This window comes from Lacerta agilis, chromosome 7 (genome assembly GCF_009819535.1).
Source record: "Lacerta agilis isolate rLacAgi1 chromosome 7, rLacAgi1.pri, whole genome shotgun sequence".
Lineage (NCBI taxonomy): Eukaryota > Metazoa > Chordata > Lepidosauria > Squamata > Lacertidae > Lacerta > Lacerta agilis.
This window is the reverse complement of record NC_046318.1, coordinates 17,683,516-17,699,067: the sequence shown is the minus strand read 5'-3', so window position 1 is coordinate 17,699,067 and position 15,552 is coordinate 17,683,516. Positions and strand designations below refer to the sequence as shown.

General features: G+C 42.5%; 1 protein-coding gene across 1 annotated transcript in view; it reads left to right on the top strand.

The window, feature by feature from the left end:
• CDH9 (cadherin 9) overlaps positions 1-15,552 on the top strand; it is an 83,324-nt gene that overhangs the window by 38,932 nt on the left and 28,840 nt on the right. The window contains exons 3-4 of the mRNA XM_033154403.1: positions 4,734-4,853; positions 8,112-8,279. Of these exons, the coding sequence (XP_033010294.1) occupies positions 4,734-4,853; positions 8,112-8,279 (288 nt within the window). The remainder of the gene's footprint in view (positions 1-4,733; positions 4,854-8,111; positions 8,280-15,552) is intronic.

The following is a 15,552-nucleotide window of genomic DNA, read 5'->3' as shown; positions in this document are numbered from 1 at the left end:
AGCAGCCCCAAAGATTTCATTGCCTTTCTAACTTGTCTCATTTCTGTTGATTTTTATTTTATTTTCTAAAAGCTATTTAAAGCTATTTATTTTATTTTTTAAAAAGCTATTTAAAATGGGCCCATCAATATCAACACTGCTCTCAACTTTGTTTGCCCCCTATTTTGAGGAGGGGAGACTTGTGGTCGTGAGGGAATAGCTGAAATCAGAGCTCTGCGGTGGATTGCTTTGCTACTATGGCAGGCTAGAAGTGGGGCTGAGGTTGGTTTCTGCAAAAAAATACATCTTGTTACCATAAATATTGTTCCGAAACCTCCCTCAACCCTTTCTCTCTCTCTTTTTAAAATATATTTTTATTAAATTTAAACTTATTTTCCGCACAATATTTAACATCTCTTCACATCTTTTTTTGGACTTCCATCAACCACATCTAAAGATTTCCAATTTTCATATCTTAATATGTAATTTCATAATTTTACTATTACTTTAAGAATCTATAACCAATTTTCATTATCTTAAATTTATCATATAATATTACATTTAATTCTCCTTACAAAACTTCTTGCAAACCTACTAGCGTAATTTGTTGTTTACAGTTATTTTTTCAAATAATTCTCAAATTTCTTTCAATCTTCCAAGAATCTCTAGTCCCTCCGGTTTCGAATTCTTCCTGTCATCTTATCCAGTTCTGCATAGTCCATTAGCTTCATCTGCCACTCTTCCAGTGTCGGTAATTCTTCTTGTTTCCATTTCTGTGCCAATAATATTCTTGCCACCGTCATTGCATATAAAAACAGTTTTGTTTTTTTTTATCTTGTCTATTAATATCCTCCCTTACAATGGCCAGTAAAAAGGCTTCTGGTTTTTTTTCTTTTTTTAATAAATGTATATTTCAACATTTTCTTCATCTCATTATACATCATTTCCCAGAAGCTTTTTACCTTCTTACATTCCCACCACATGTGATAAAACGTTCTTTCCTTATCTTTACATTTCCAACATTTATTACACATTTTATACATTTTGGCTAATTTCACTGGCGTGAAATACATCATTTTCATTACATTCTCTTTCAATGTTATACTTGAAGTGAATCTTATTCCTTCTTTCCACAAATTCTCCCAATCCTATAACTGGATATTATATCCAAAATCTTTGGCCCAATGTAGGCCCTATCATAACCAACTTTACCTCCTCATCTTTCAAGTGCCATTTCAGTAATATCTTATACATTTTAGACAATATTTTACAAATATTACTTAATATTTCAATTTCAAATTTTGATTTATTATCATCAAATCCATTTTCCTTTAGATTTTCCTTAAACATTTCATTAATTTGGCGATAGTGCAACCAGTCATTTACATACTCCTTTACCTCTTCTGAAGATTTCAATTTCCACCTATTTCCTTCTTTCCTTATTAATTTTTCATATGTAATCCAATTTCCATGCATATTTAACTTTTTCACACTCATAACTTCCAAAGGTGAAAACCACCAAGGTTTTTTCCATTCTAATAGGTTTTTATACTTATCCCACACTTCAAATAAGAGATCTCCGGAAAATAGGGTTTCCAAATCCTTTATGCACTTTTGTTTTATTATACCATAAATATGCATGCCGAACAAATCTGTTATCGAAACCTTCTAGATCCAACAAATCTGTGTTTTTTAACAATATCCATTCCTTTAACCAACAGAGGCAAGATGCTTCATAATATAATTTCAAGTCTGGCAGAGCGAAGCCCCCTCTTTCTTTTATATCTGTTAGTAATTTAAATTGAATTCTTGGTTTCTTCCCCTGCCAGATAAATCTTGAAATCGTTCTTTGCCATTCTTTAAATATAGATTATTTGATTATTGGAATTGATTGAAACAAAAATAACATTTTTGGTAGCACATTCATTTTAATAGCTGATATCCTACCCCATAGGGATAGTTTCATCCTTGCCCATATTTCCAGGTCTCTTTTTATTCCATTCCACACCGGTGTACAGTTCTTTTGAAATAAAGCTATATTATTTGATGTCAACCAAATTCCCAAATATTTTACTTTCTCCCTCACACCCTTTCTCAGTTCAAATCCCGGGCTCCTTCACATGCAGAAGGCTTGCACTCCATTTACTTACGTGTAGATGCCATGCACGTTTTTATCTTTTCAAAGCAACCCCTCCCTGCAAAAACCCACTCTTTTATCCTTTTGAAATAAGACCCATTTAAAAAAAAAAAACCACAGTATGAATTCATGTCTTTACTGCTAACTTTGGTTTTGAAGGAGAGGTGTGCTACACAGCCCTATCAGAACTCGGCTAAAATCCTGGATTTCTTCATTAATTTCTATAGGCACTCCTGCCTCAGGGGAGGAAAAAATCCTCAGCCGCTCAGTGGGTGAAGTTGAGCCTTGTGGGTGAATCTAACTATTAAGTCTATGGGTGGGACGACTGTGGGACTTTATTTTCCTGCTCAGTCAAGCCTTCCTACAAAGTGCCACATAGTAATTACAATCAATATTACTGCCCTTGCAAAATGACATACCCTCCAACATTTCTCTGATGAAAATAGGGGTGTCCAGTGCTATTTTTCTGTGGGAATACACTTCGTGGGTTCCTTTGAACCCGTGGTTATTTGCTTTAAGTTAATGTTATTTATGCACTATTTTATGTATCCTTCCATTTAAAAGTGAAAGCGAAAGTAAGGCTCAGTGGCCATCTTGCCACTGAGATTACTCCGCCTAAAAGTTTAGTTCCAGAGGTTTGAATTTGTCAATGATCGTTTATTCTGCTTCCCGCCTTTTTGGGGGGCAGCAACAGTGTTTCTATTGGTAAATATATCGATCATGACGTTGCAATTGGTTGTCAATAAAAGGCTGCGGCTCCCCGTTTTGGGCGTTCTTTCTTTTACTGTTCAGTTCAGTTCAGTTCAGTTTAGTTAACGGGTTTTTTGGGGAGCGGGTTGGATGGGTTGGACGGGTTGGAAGCGCGTGCAGGAGGTAGTTAGGTCTTAGCTTGTGGAAGATTTGGCGGTAAAGGTTTAGATAGCTTTAGTTTTAGCATAGGCTTAGATCGCGGAAGATTTGGCGGTACAGATTTAGTTAGCCTTAGCATTGCGGAAGATTTGGCGGTGCAGGGTCTGTTAGCTTAGGAAAAGCTTAGAATAGTGATAGGTTTAGTGAAGTGTAAAAGCCTATGCAGGTCAGCCAAAGCCATTCAAAGAAGTAATGTGTCTGTCTTTATTTCATCTTAATTTAATTTTTTTGGGATCTACTTAGCCTTCATGCTTGGTCGTAACTTTAGCCTTATTGCTTGGGTATGTAACTTTAGAGTAATTCAGGAGGTCGCAAGTATTTGTAGACACTTTCACGAGGCATTTTCATCCGAACCACTCACGCACCTTCAGATTTAGCCTAGCAAACTGCGGCACGGTGTGAGTTAATGCTCCGGAATTATCGGCCGTTCCGTTCGCAGACTTGGCCGGCGCCCGTGCGGAAACGCATGTGAGGTGCTGGCCGCAGATCCCCGGCAACTGGAATCCCGTTTGTAGGTGGCCTAGACCTACACGCGGGAAGCTCCAGCAAAGAATCCCCGCATTTTTCTAGAAAAAAAGAAGTGCCGCAACTAACACCTCCGCCATTCTCTTAGAATGGCAATGGCGTCCACCTGAGAGGTGAGCCCTGTGAACATCTTATTCCACACCCTCCATCATTTCTCCGATGAAAGTAGGGACGACCTAAGGAAAAGCAGGACATTCCAGGATTAAATCAGAAACCAGGACGGCTTTTGTAAATCCAGGCCAGCCCCTGGATATTGGGAACAATTGGAGGATCTGAAATTACTGTGATTTAATTATTCTGCCAATGCTATTAGTCATCTTGAGTTTCCTTTGTGAAGGAAAAGTGGGGGGGGGGTATGTAACTTGATTGAATAATATTAGAACAAAGTTCATTGGCATGATTGCCAAGCTAAGGCCCAGCTCAAAGGTGGGCTGACACTTTTGTTGCCTTCTGGAACTTTTCTCCTCCTTTCCCTTCTCCTCTCCTAGGCTTCTTATTATTCTATATTCTCCTTTTCTCTCTCACTTGATTTCTTAATATTTCCTCGGTTGCCTGCTGTGCTGAGTGTGTGTGTGATCTCTTGTCATAACAGGGTTTTTTTTCCTATTCAGTGATGTTTTAATGATTTGTTTAAATCCCTCTCCTAGTACTTCAGGGCGAGATCAGTGTTTCCTTTCCAACTGACTTTACAGACTAAACTGCAGCCTCTAGATTGTTTCCTTGGTAATTTTTTGAACCTGCAGCATTGACTAGCATCCTTTTGGCTGCTTCTAGGCAGGACAGGGTAGGGCCTACAGGCCTTTGGTGTCACAAAGCTGTCCTTAGAAGACCTGCAACAGCATGATTCTGGTTTATTTGGGTTAGCCCAGACTGATGTCCAGCAGGAGCCAAGAACTAAATTCTATCAAATTATCTCACTTCTGATGAGTAAAACAATACCTTTTAAATTGTGTTTGTATATATCCTACCTCTGTTCTGAGGTGCTCAAAGCAGCTTACATGGAGTTTCACCCTATTTCATCCCCACAGGTAGGTGATTGCACTAAAGCACTCGGTGGATTTTGCTACGGAGCAGGAATTTGTACCTGTGTCTTCCCAGTCTAGTACTATGCCCAATATACATAACCTCATTTCATATTGTGGATTTTCGCCACCCCATTGTTGCTCTTTTGTTCCTTATTCAGGTACTTCTGTTATCCAAGTGACAGCTACAGATGCTGATGATGCTAACTATGGCAACAGTGCCAAAGTTGTTTACAGCATCCTCCAGGGCCAGCCGTACTTCGCAGTGGATCCAGAAACAGGTGAGAATGTCCATTGGCTTGGCTTCCTTTTATTTACGCCAGCTTTGCTTTATTCTAATTATTTGGAGTTGTTGCGTGTCGAGGTCCCCAATCACCCCTCAAGTAAAACACACGTCACACCATATATAAGTTTAAGGTTTTTGGCATTAATTTGGCCACAACTTTATTGAATACAAAATAAGTGAGTGGTTGCTTAGGCATTGGTTAAGACTATCTGTCCCGCTGGGGACAGAACTGACATCCACCCGCCTGTGGAGTCAGTATAGGGGAAAACACTTTGGGGAGAGAATGTGCTCCCGTTCTCCCCAAATGCTCCCAGGGGCTCTTGCATGGGCCCTGTCCCCCGACCGGGGGAAACGGACAAGCATGGTGAGCCCCTGGATTCCTTTAACGGAATTCCCCTTGCAGCAGCAGCCTTGAAGGGGCAACCACAGCCAACCTGCCCCTTCGCAGCATAGGAGGGGCAACCACAGCCAACTCTGCCAACTCCTAAACCAATTTATAACCAATGCCTAACCGCCAACCTTACAAGTTGTGACTAATTGCTACGCAGTAGGCGAAAACCAAATGGCACCAGCCAATCAGCCAAGTGGAAAAAATTCCTACCAGGCCCCTGCTACAACGCAGACGGCCCCATGACAGGCATAGCAAGGTCAATGCAGAGGCCTAATAACAGGGCGGGAGGGCGGGCGATCCGATGCACGAAGCCAGGAGGGCTCCGACGCTGAGTGCAGGGTCATTTATAGGCTCTGGACTGTCCATCAACAAGTTGCAACATAGAAATCTCCCCAACGACAGCCAGACCCCAATCGCAGTAGTGGCCATCCATACAAACCTGCCCAGCAGCAGAGGGGTGACTTGCTAGCCCCCACCGCAACACACGCTCTCCATGAAGGAGAACCCGCTTTGTCAGTCCTTTTCGTATTTCTTTCTTATATTTCCGCCCAGTTTTCTTTTCTTTTTTCAAAGGTTTTTCATTGATATATCCATATACTATTCATGTTCGTCCATTATTTGGTTGGAGCAGTTACTGCTGACTCCACCTTTTTGGGTGGAGGGAGGGGAGAGGGGTCCTTGGACAAGTCATGCTCTGTGGCCCCTAGTAACCTGGAAGAGGCAGGTTGAACAAAAAGAGCAGCACCGGCCCGAATTTAAGCCCTGGGAGTGGACCAGAGTGGAAACCTCAGCAGCCCCCCCCCCCAAGCCACCATGGATTGGCACAATTCAAACCAGGGCTTGGTGGGAACCCTGGAAGCATTGCAGAGGTCAGCGGAAGTGGCCAACAGGCAAAACAAACATGATGTGGCTCCGAGGGAAGACAGGAGCCGCCATGCCGGGTTGCAAGTGCCACCCACCATTGGACTGTAAACTGGCATTATTTGGTTGGAGCAATTACTGCTGACTCCACCTTTGCGGGGGCACAGGGATCCTCGGACAAGGCATGGAAGAGACAGGTTGAACAAACAGCAGATTTCCTCATAATGTCTCTTCTTGTGTGTGCCGCACAAAATAACAACAACAATGCTTTTTGGGTTGGAGGGACATTTGCTGATTTCAAGCGCCCATCAAATGGCCAGCTTGCACCCTCTTCTTTAGCTGGCTCTGTTGCAAAGCTATCCTGCAGCCACACTGTGAACTATAGAAGGACAGCTGATTCGTAAACCTGGCTTCATTTGCATATCATTTACATGAGCGTGGCAAATGCCCAAGCCACAGCTGCTGGATTCTGCATCGGCTGTGTGATATTTTGGAATAGCTGATGCAAAATGAGAGAAAGAGGCAGGGAGTGGAACCTTCTGAGCCAGCTCAATAAAAAAAACCATGACCCACTTTCAGAAACCATACCATTTGAAAAGAAAAGAGGAATTGGGGGGGGGTTGCCATGTGATTTCTAAATTGCACACAGCCCAATCAGCGCAGAAATGATGATATTGATAATGGGTGGAAACAGTGCATTGAAATGAAGGAAGCTGCATGCTGTTTTCCTACCATCCCAAAACCCCACCTTCTCATTCCATCCTGGCTGTTCTAAGAACCATCAAGGTTATGCAGCCATCTTTTTTTGCGGGGTGGGGTGGGGGGACGATTTCCCCTGGTTAGGTCTTCCCATACTGAAAAATGACAAAGTACAGCAAATTGGCTGTAAGAGTGGAAGAGTAAACTGTATTGCTTCAGACTGTAGTTGGTGGGTACTGGTTTGGATTGCTGCCCTTTCCCTGGTGTAACAATATGGCATGGCTGTGACCCTATTTTGTTTGTAGGAAACTAGCACAGCAAACAAACAAACAAACAAACAAACAAACACTTAGCATATCCTTTTCCTTGATGTGTGCATTTCCTATTTACATGCGCATGTGTGTGTGTGTGTGTGTATATGTATATAGTCCCTCCTTAACTACAGTCTGAACTGTTGTTGTTGTTGTTGCTGCTGCTGCTGCTGCTGCTGTTGTTGTTGTTGTTAGTGCTTTAAAAAATGTTTAGGGGGTACTCTCATTTTCCTACTCATATTGAAATACAGTGGTGCCCCGCTAGACGAATGCCTCGCTAGACGAAAAACTCGCTAGACGAAAGGCATTCACTAGTGCAAGGCTGCCCCGCAAGATGAAATTGTCAATGGGGCTGCCTCGCAAGACGGAATTTTTTTTTGCATTGGTGCTTCGCTAGACGAAAAAAATTGCTAGACGAAGACACTCGCAGAACGAATTATTTGCCTCTAGAGAGGCACCACTGTACTGCCCCTGTGAGGCCAAACTTAGATTCGCAAAATGTTTAGGGGCATTTCGTCCCCCCAGAAAAAAGCACTGGTCATTATTATTCCTCCACCATATTCAGCTGCATGTATAGTTTCAGTCCCTGCCATGATTTTGGAGAGGGCTGCAAACTCCTGTTCATTGCAGCCTTTCATCCTAAATGGAAAAATAACCACCAGTCAAAGTTGTTGTTGTTTTCAGAAAGCTTTCATTATGACAGATGTAACCATTTTTGTTTGTTTTCCCCCCCAGAAGGATAATTACATTGATTTAGTGTCAATTTAAAAACACTGAGTAATGGGAGCTTCTTGTTTCCCTCTTTTCTTGCTGTGACATTAAACTAGTCATGGACTGAAAGCCTTATTTCAGTGCATACACCTTCAATTTTGTTTATTTGCCGTGGATTAACTGGCACAGCATATCTGACACAAATCCATTTTAATACTCTCCTCCGACCTACTCCCACCTTCAATCTCACATTTCCTCCCCCTCTTCTCTTCCCTATAAGGCATCATCAAGACTGCTTTGCCCGATATGAGCCGAGAAAACCGAGAGCAGTACCAAGTGGTCATCCAGGCAAAAGACATGGGAGGCCAGATGGGCGGATTATCAGGAACCACAACGGTGAACATCACGCTTACCGACGTCAATGACAATCCACCTCGATTCCCCCAGAGTATGAACCATTTAATACTTCAGATGTGTTCAAAAAGCCTCTTTAAACTCTGTAGTTGAAGCTTCACCATCTGGGGTCGTAAATGCAGATGCACTTCTGGTGTTGCAGCTATTTAAGGTCACACAGGAACATATACATACATACATACATACATACATGTGTGTGTGTGTGTGTGTGTGTGTGTGTGTGTAATATTTCCAGAGGAAATAAACAAAAGCTTTCAGTTTGCCATGTTAACTCCCACAATAGTGTTAGGTCTACAAACAAAAACAAACCAACCAACAAAAGCTAGAGGTGCACAAAGCTTTCCTGCTTGTAGAATTATAATCATCATCATAATTTTATTATTTATACGCCACCCATCTGACTGGGTTGCCCCTGCCACTCTCAGCGGCTTCCAACAAAATATTAAAAAGCACAATAGAATGTCAACTGTTAAAAACTTCCCTGAACAGGGCTGCCTTCAGATGTCTTCTAAAAGTCAAATAGTTGTTTATCTGTTTGACATCTGACGGGAGGGCGTTCCACAGGGTGGGCACCACTACCGAAAAGGCCCTCTGCCTGGTTCCCTGTAACCCCACTTCTCTCAGTGAGGGAACTGCCAGAAGGCCCTTGGAGTGTCCAGGCTGAACAATGGGGGGTGGAGATGCTCCTTCAGGTATACTGGGCCAAGGCCATTTAGGGCTTTAAAGGTCAGCACCAACACTTTGAACCACTACCGAGAAGGCCCTTTGCCTGGTTCCCTGTAGCTTCACATCTCACAGTAAGGGAACTTCTAGAAAGCCCTTGGAGCTGGACCTCAGCATCTGGGCTGGGCAATGTAGATGGAGACACTCCTTCAGGTACACAGGGCCCTGAAGAGTCAGGTGCTAGCTTTAAGCTTGATTCTGCGCAGCTCATAAACCATGAAACAGAATGCATCAACTCCAATATATTGTGACCTGCCAAATGTCCAATTTTATTTTCAATCCCAGGCATGAAGCAAAACCAGGACATTTAGCCACTGAGGGACCCCCTTACATGGGCAAAGGGTTGCGTTCTGCTTGCTGAGAATCTAACTTGCGCACAATCTAGGTCACATCCCAGTCACATAACTAAATAGCCACTACTGTCCTTCTCCATCCCATGTGGTTCACAAACTGCACAGCACTTGATGGTGGTGCTGTGACAAAGGGGAAATTATCAAAACTTTGTACCCAGGAGCTACAGCCGGCATGATGTGCCTGATCACTGTAGCATATGTGCTTTCACACATATGGGTGATCCAGCAATACAATTCACAACAGCTTTCATATTCAGGTGCTTACTCTCACAAATGGAGCAGCAAACAGTGTTGTTAGGCTGATCAGAAGGTCAGTGGTTCGAATCTGCACGACAGAGGTTACTCTGTCCCAGCTCCTGCCAACCTAGCAGTTCTAAAGCACACCTGTGCAAGCAGATAAATAGGTACCGCTGTGGTGGGAAGGTAAACAGAGTTTCTGTGCACTCTGGTTTCCATCACGGTGTTCCATTGCACTAGAAGCGGTTTAGTCCTGTTGGCCACATGACCCAGAAAGCTGTCTGTGGACAAATACCAGCTCCCTCGGCCTGAAAGTGAGATGAGTGTCGCAACCCCCTGGTCGCCTTTGACTGAACTTAACAGTCCAGGGGTCCTTAACCTTTTACCTTTTGTACCCCACCCCGGTGTTCTTCAAAAGCCACAAAGCCCAACTAAATTACAACTTTGTAACCTATCGGCCACTCTCTGCTTTCTACTATTTATCGGTTTTGTTCACTTTTTTATCATGCTTGTAAAATATATGTATTCACTTCTCCTCATGACTTAGCTCAGAGGTCTGCTTAAAATGCACGGGTGTGATAGAGTAATTAATCACACTGAAGTTGGAGAACCCAAAGTAGGCTAGTATCACATATATTTTGCCATACTGTATGTCACTCAGTGACAGTATCATAATGAGGGTGAAGACTACATAGTGGAAGGTACCCATAAAGAAGCTTTGATATCAAGGCTGCCATTGTTGGATTGTTGGTGTTTTTTTTTTAATTTTTTAGCTCTTACTCTTCCCTGTGGCTTCTTTGTGAGCACAAAAGAAATAAGAGCCTATGGAGATTGGTGTGCCTTCTTTTTAAGGTCTTAGATTATTTTAGTTACAGCCTCAAATAACAAGTAAGTGTGCCCTTTATTCACTGGCATATCAAATCACTAAGAGTCAACAAACCTATTGTGGCATAAGGTTTTGTGCTCCCGACAAAGAGGGGTTGGACTCACGAAGGCTCATGTCATCATACAGTTGTTCCAATGTATGAAAACTCAGTTTTCATATCCTGACAGCTGCTTTGTTTGTGGAAAAACCGCCTTGGAAAGAGCTAATTTAGAGTGGAGATTGAAAATATGCGTTTTTAACTTTTTCTTGCCCAGTGTTACTGTTGCAAGGCACACACCCCTCCCCGCAAATTGCTGTCCCTACCAAGAGGTTCCAGGTTCTCGTGCACATTGAGATACATATGTTAGGAAACCTGCACAAAGAGAAGTGACTCAAGGGAAGGATTTGTAGCAGAAATACTGCGGGTGGAGAAAGGGAACCATACCCTCCTGCTGCCACTTATTTGTCTAAATCACCCTGTACTAAAGTTTGTTTTCTGAAAGGAGGGTGGCTGTCTGGATTTTGAGTGTAACATCCAGCTCGGGCTTTATCTGCACTCCACCTGTGAGGGCAGGGCCAGTGTCAGAAATAGACCGCATTGGGCACTGCAATAGCCTACATCACAGCAGATGGGCAGGGATCACAGGAAGATAGGAAGGTGCCTTACACACCATATCTTTAAAGCACTCTTACATCACTCTAACAGTCATGGCTTTTTGCAAAGAATCATGGGAAGTGTAGTTTTTTAAGGGTGCCACGAGTTGTCAGGAGACCACTTGCAGAGCTCCTGCACCCTTAACAAACTACACTTCCCAGGATTCTTTGGGAGAATGTGTGGCAGTTAAAGTGACATAAGGATGTTTTAAAGTGATGGCGTGCTCTTGGTATACGTCAGCTTCCTATGTTGCAGCGTATGGTGTTGCCGTGACCCAAGGCGATTTTTTTAGGCCCCTCCAAATTAGTATTGTCGACACTGATTGGCAATGGCTCTCCACGGTTTCAGACAGGGCATATTCCCAGTGAAATCTGGAGCTGCCAGAGATTGAACCTGGAATCTTCTGCATGCGAAGCACATGCAATACCAGTGAGCCCTTGAGCCCCTTCACTCTTCTTTTTCTCCTCCTTCCTATCATTGCTTCTTCACCTGTCCTCTTTGAGCATGCCAGCAATGGCAAGACATAAGAGAAAGAGCATCATCTTCCACTTGACTTGAACTCTGGGCAGCTATACCGATTGGGTAAGTGGATGTATTGCCTTGGCGGCAGGTGGGCCCATTCAGAGGAGGCACCTAGCCAACCCCCCTCCCCCCCGAATGACTACACACTTGCACATATGTAACAGATCCAGGGGATCATTTATCAAGCCATAATCTTGACTGACCACTGAACGATAAATCTCAAGGGTTATATGTGGGCTGCAGTGCCCATCTTCCTCAGAGACCTATATCCAGGCGTGTTAATTATTTTTGTTGCTGAGTAGGCTAGCTGGGCTTCTTCCCATTCTACTCCTCCTGAGAAAAGAGAGGAGTAGGGATTATTTTAGAGTCAAGAAATTGGCTATTAAGAGTCAGGTAGGAGTTGCTGAACTGGAATAACAATCAGAGTGTTAGTGACAGATAATAGGCTCTCAGGAAGGACAGCTTTCTTACACATTCTGGGACATGTGTTTGTACCCGTCCCAGAAACTCACCCCCCCTATCATCATTACATATATCCAGGAGAAAAGTCAATTCCACCATTACTCTTCTTCCCCCACATTATAAAGCAGGTGAAACTGGTGGAAGTCAAAGGAATTTGTAACATCCAGCTATTCTGATACTGGTCCAATATGAGGAATTTGCGAACCAGCTTTTGGAGCTAAAGTTACAATTCCAATGCCTTCTTCCATTCTTGTTCTTATTTACCCACTTCCCTACCCACAAAGTTAAGATGGATGTACATAGGAGCAGAGGAAGCTGCCTTATACTGAATTAGATCATTGGTCCAGATAGTCTATAACGACTGGCAGAGATTCTTTCAGGATTCCAGACAGTGTCTCCTCCCTGGAGATGCCGAGAACCTAATCTGGGACCCCGTGCATGCAAAACAGATGCTCTACCACATGGCAGGTCCTAAATGAAAATGTACCTCGCATTCACATAGGTTTCCTTCTTCAAATTTCCCTCTGTTTGCATAAGAATTTAATTTTCTGAAACAAAGTTTCCTTGCGGGTTTATTTTAATGATTTTGGAACAAATGTCTACGTGCTAAAAAAATGCAAAATCAGCACAAAGAATTGCCCGAGCATCTCTCATCATCTCAGATCAATAACTGACCATATCTGCTTCTAGCAATATTTTCTTCCATTGTCTGAGCAAAGCAGCGCCCAGGTATTATATATAATGTGTGTGAGAGAGAGGGACAGGCAGACAGACAAAGATGGAAATGCATTGTGATCAGAGAGTGGATTCACAGAGAACAGATATTTGGAGCCACCAAATAGATGCATGAACTACAGCTGCCTTAAAAAACTGAAGAGGCTTGGCTGCTACTTGCTGTTTCCCTAGAAAAGTTCACATTTCCCCACTATCCCAGAAAATTTATTTTATAACAAGGAAAATTTCCCTCACCTTGATAATCCATATTTAAATTATGTGTAGTGAGCAGTACAGCTTATGTTCACTTCTGGTTATTATGCTCATAGTTGTCTTACCTTTCAAAAGAGTGAACTGCTGACTTTAGACCAAACTCTTTCTGATTTTTTTGTATGCTGAAGGCAGCTAATGGGCACCTTGTATGCTGACTTAATTGTAGGTACAGCTCCACATCTCCCCCTAAAGGGCCCTTTCCCCTTTACTAAATCTTGGTTGGATGCTTTTACAGGACTGGTATAGTGCAATCAAGTTGCTTGCTTTAATTTTAAGAAAAGCAGTTGTTTTAACATTCAAAATGTGTCCCTTCTTACACCGACATTTTATCAGATTTCTTTTGTGCTCCTATGTATTTGCCTTCACTGATTTCGAGCTGTTTCAGCTTTGTCTCTTGCCACTTGAAATTCAAGCTCCTAACACCGAGTGGTGATTACATGGTATTGCTTCTGTTTATTGACTGTGTGAGCATGAGTTTAATTAGGTTCTTGGTGCAAATGCAGGTAGAAAAACACACCTTTCAAATCCCACTGTTTTTCAGTCATCATGAAATTCCTTTGCTGCACCTGACATGATAAAAAAGGGCTGAGGCTGGACTCTTCCAGATGGTCATAAAACCGGATTAGATTTCTATGTCGATCGCATTTTCTGCCATGCCCAAGCTGAGGTAATCGGCAAACAGCATCATCTCAAAAATAGTACTGCCATCATAGTTAAAGAAGCTGACAGAGAAGAAGCAGTCATCATTGTGAACGATTCAGACATGAGGCTGAGAGGCAACACCACCATGACATTTTATAGGCCCCAATTATCAGATCTCACTGGGGAATACCAGAAAGATCTACACAATCTGATGAAGGAGCTTCCTACCAACGTGCAAATCAAAAGCCATACATCTCAGGGGCCTCAACTAGACATTTTCTATTTGCTACCCAAACTACAGAAACCACGGCACTTTGGGTGCCCCATAGGTTTAGGCTTCCGGTACCATCACAGATGGGGTGTTTGGATATACGGAATCTGTTTGCGGGCCACATGCCCCCAGTACTCGCGCTTGGTTCGGAATACAACCGACTTTCTGAGGAAATGACAATCCAGTGACAAGCTTCCAAAACACACTACCCTAGTCTACACCAATATCTCCACAAGGATGGGATATAAGCAATGAGTAATACCGTCCTAGATGGAGTTCTGGCCACTAAACTTTGCCACTTGGTACTCACATTCATTTCAGATTTAGGGAGAACATTTATCTTCAGATCAATGGCTCTGCCATGGGCACTCTTAGATGGACCCAAAGTATGCCAGCATCTCATGGCTGATTTAGAATACCCCATTCTCATTGCCTGTCTCCTAAAGCCTCTCCCCTCCTTGAAACACACTATAGCTATATCTATATCTACATATGTCTATGTCTATATCTATCTATCTATCTATCTATCTATCTATCTATCTATCTATCTATCTATCATCTATGCTACCCATCTGGCTGGGTTTTCCCAGCCACTCTGGGCAGCTAATAACACACACACACACAATCAAACATTTTAAATAAACAACAACAACAAGCAACAAACAAACGAATAAATCAATAGAAATCAACAGCAACAACAGACAGTTTACACTTATGCCCAAATTAAAATCACCAACTCCAACTAAACATTTAACCAACACCAATCCGACAAAAATAAAACAAAATCAGAACCATTTAAAACATTTTAGCCAGTTGTCAGTTGCCACATTTATGACATCTTTATCATCTGGACTTATCAACAGAAGACAGTTTGAGCAGTTCTACCCAGATTTCAATAACCTTCAACCTGCCATCAACTTGAGCCTTGACCTATTCAGACAGCAGGTTCACTTTCTTGAAACTACTGTAAAATTATACAATGGACATATAAGCATCACTATACATAGGAAACCAAATGTCTGCTTCACCTACTTGCATGATTCCAAAGTGCATCCAGAACATGCACTACAAAATCTATCGTCTACACCCAATCTCTATTATATAATTGCATCAGTTCAGATTCATCAGACAGAGACTCACAAGATAAAAAAAAAAAAAAATTACATCAGGCATTCATCAAACCATAGCACTCACCCATTGAAGTGGGAGATCAACCAAGCCCGATTGTTACTACTACAGGACAAACCTTGAAGAAAAAATGACACAACTCCACTTGTTGATATTTATAGTTCCCAGCTGAAACCACTCAAACATATTCAGTGATCTATAGGCTATCGTCAGTGAATGGCCTTGGGTGGTAGGTCTGTACTTACAGAAAGCCCCAAACAACTACTCCAAAGCAAGCACTCATCAGCAACAACAGGCCACATAACAGAGACATGGGGCCAGACCCTGCAGTAAACCCAGATGCCAAATCTGTTCCCCTTTCTGCTCTGGCAACACTATTACGCCTGTCACACAATCAGTTGTTCATTCACCTGTTCATCTTCCAGTGTGATATATGTTATCTCCCAGCAGCGGCTTTCAGCA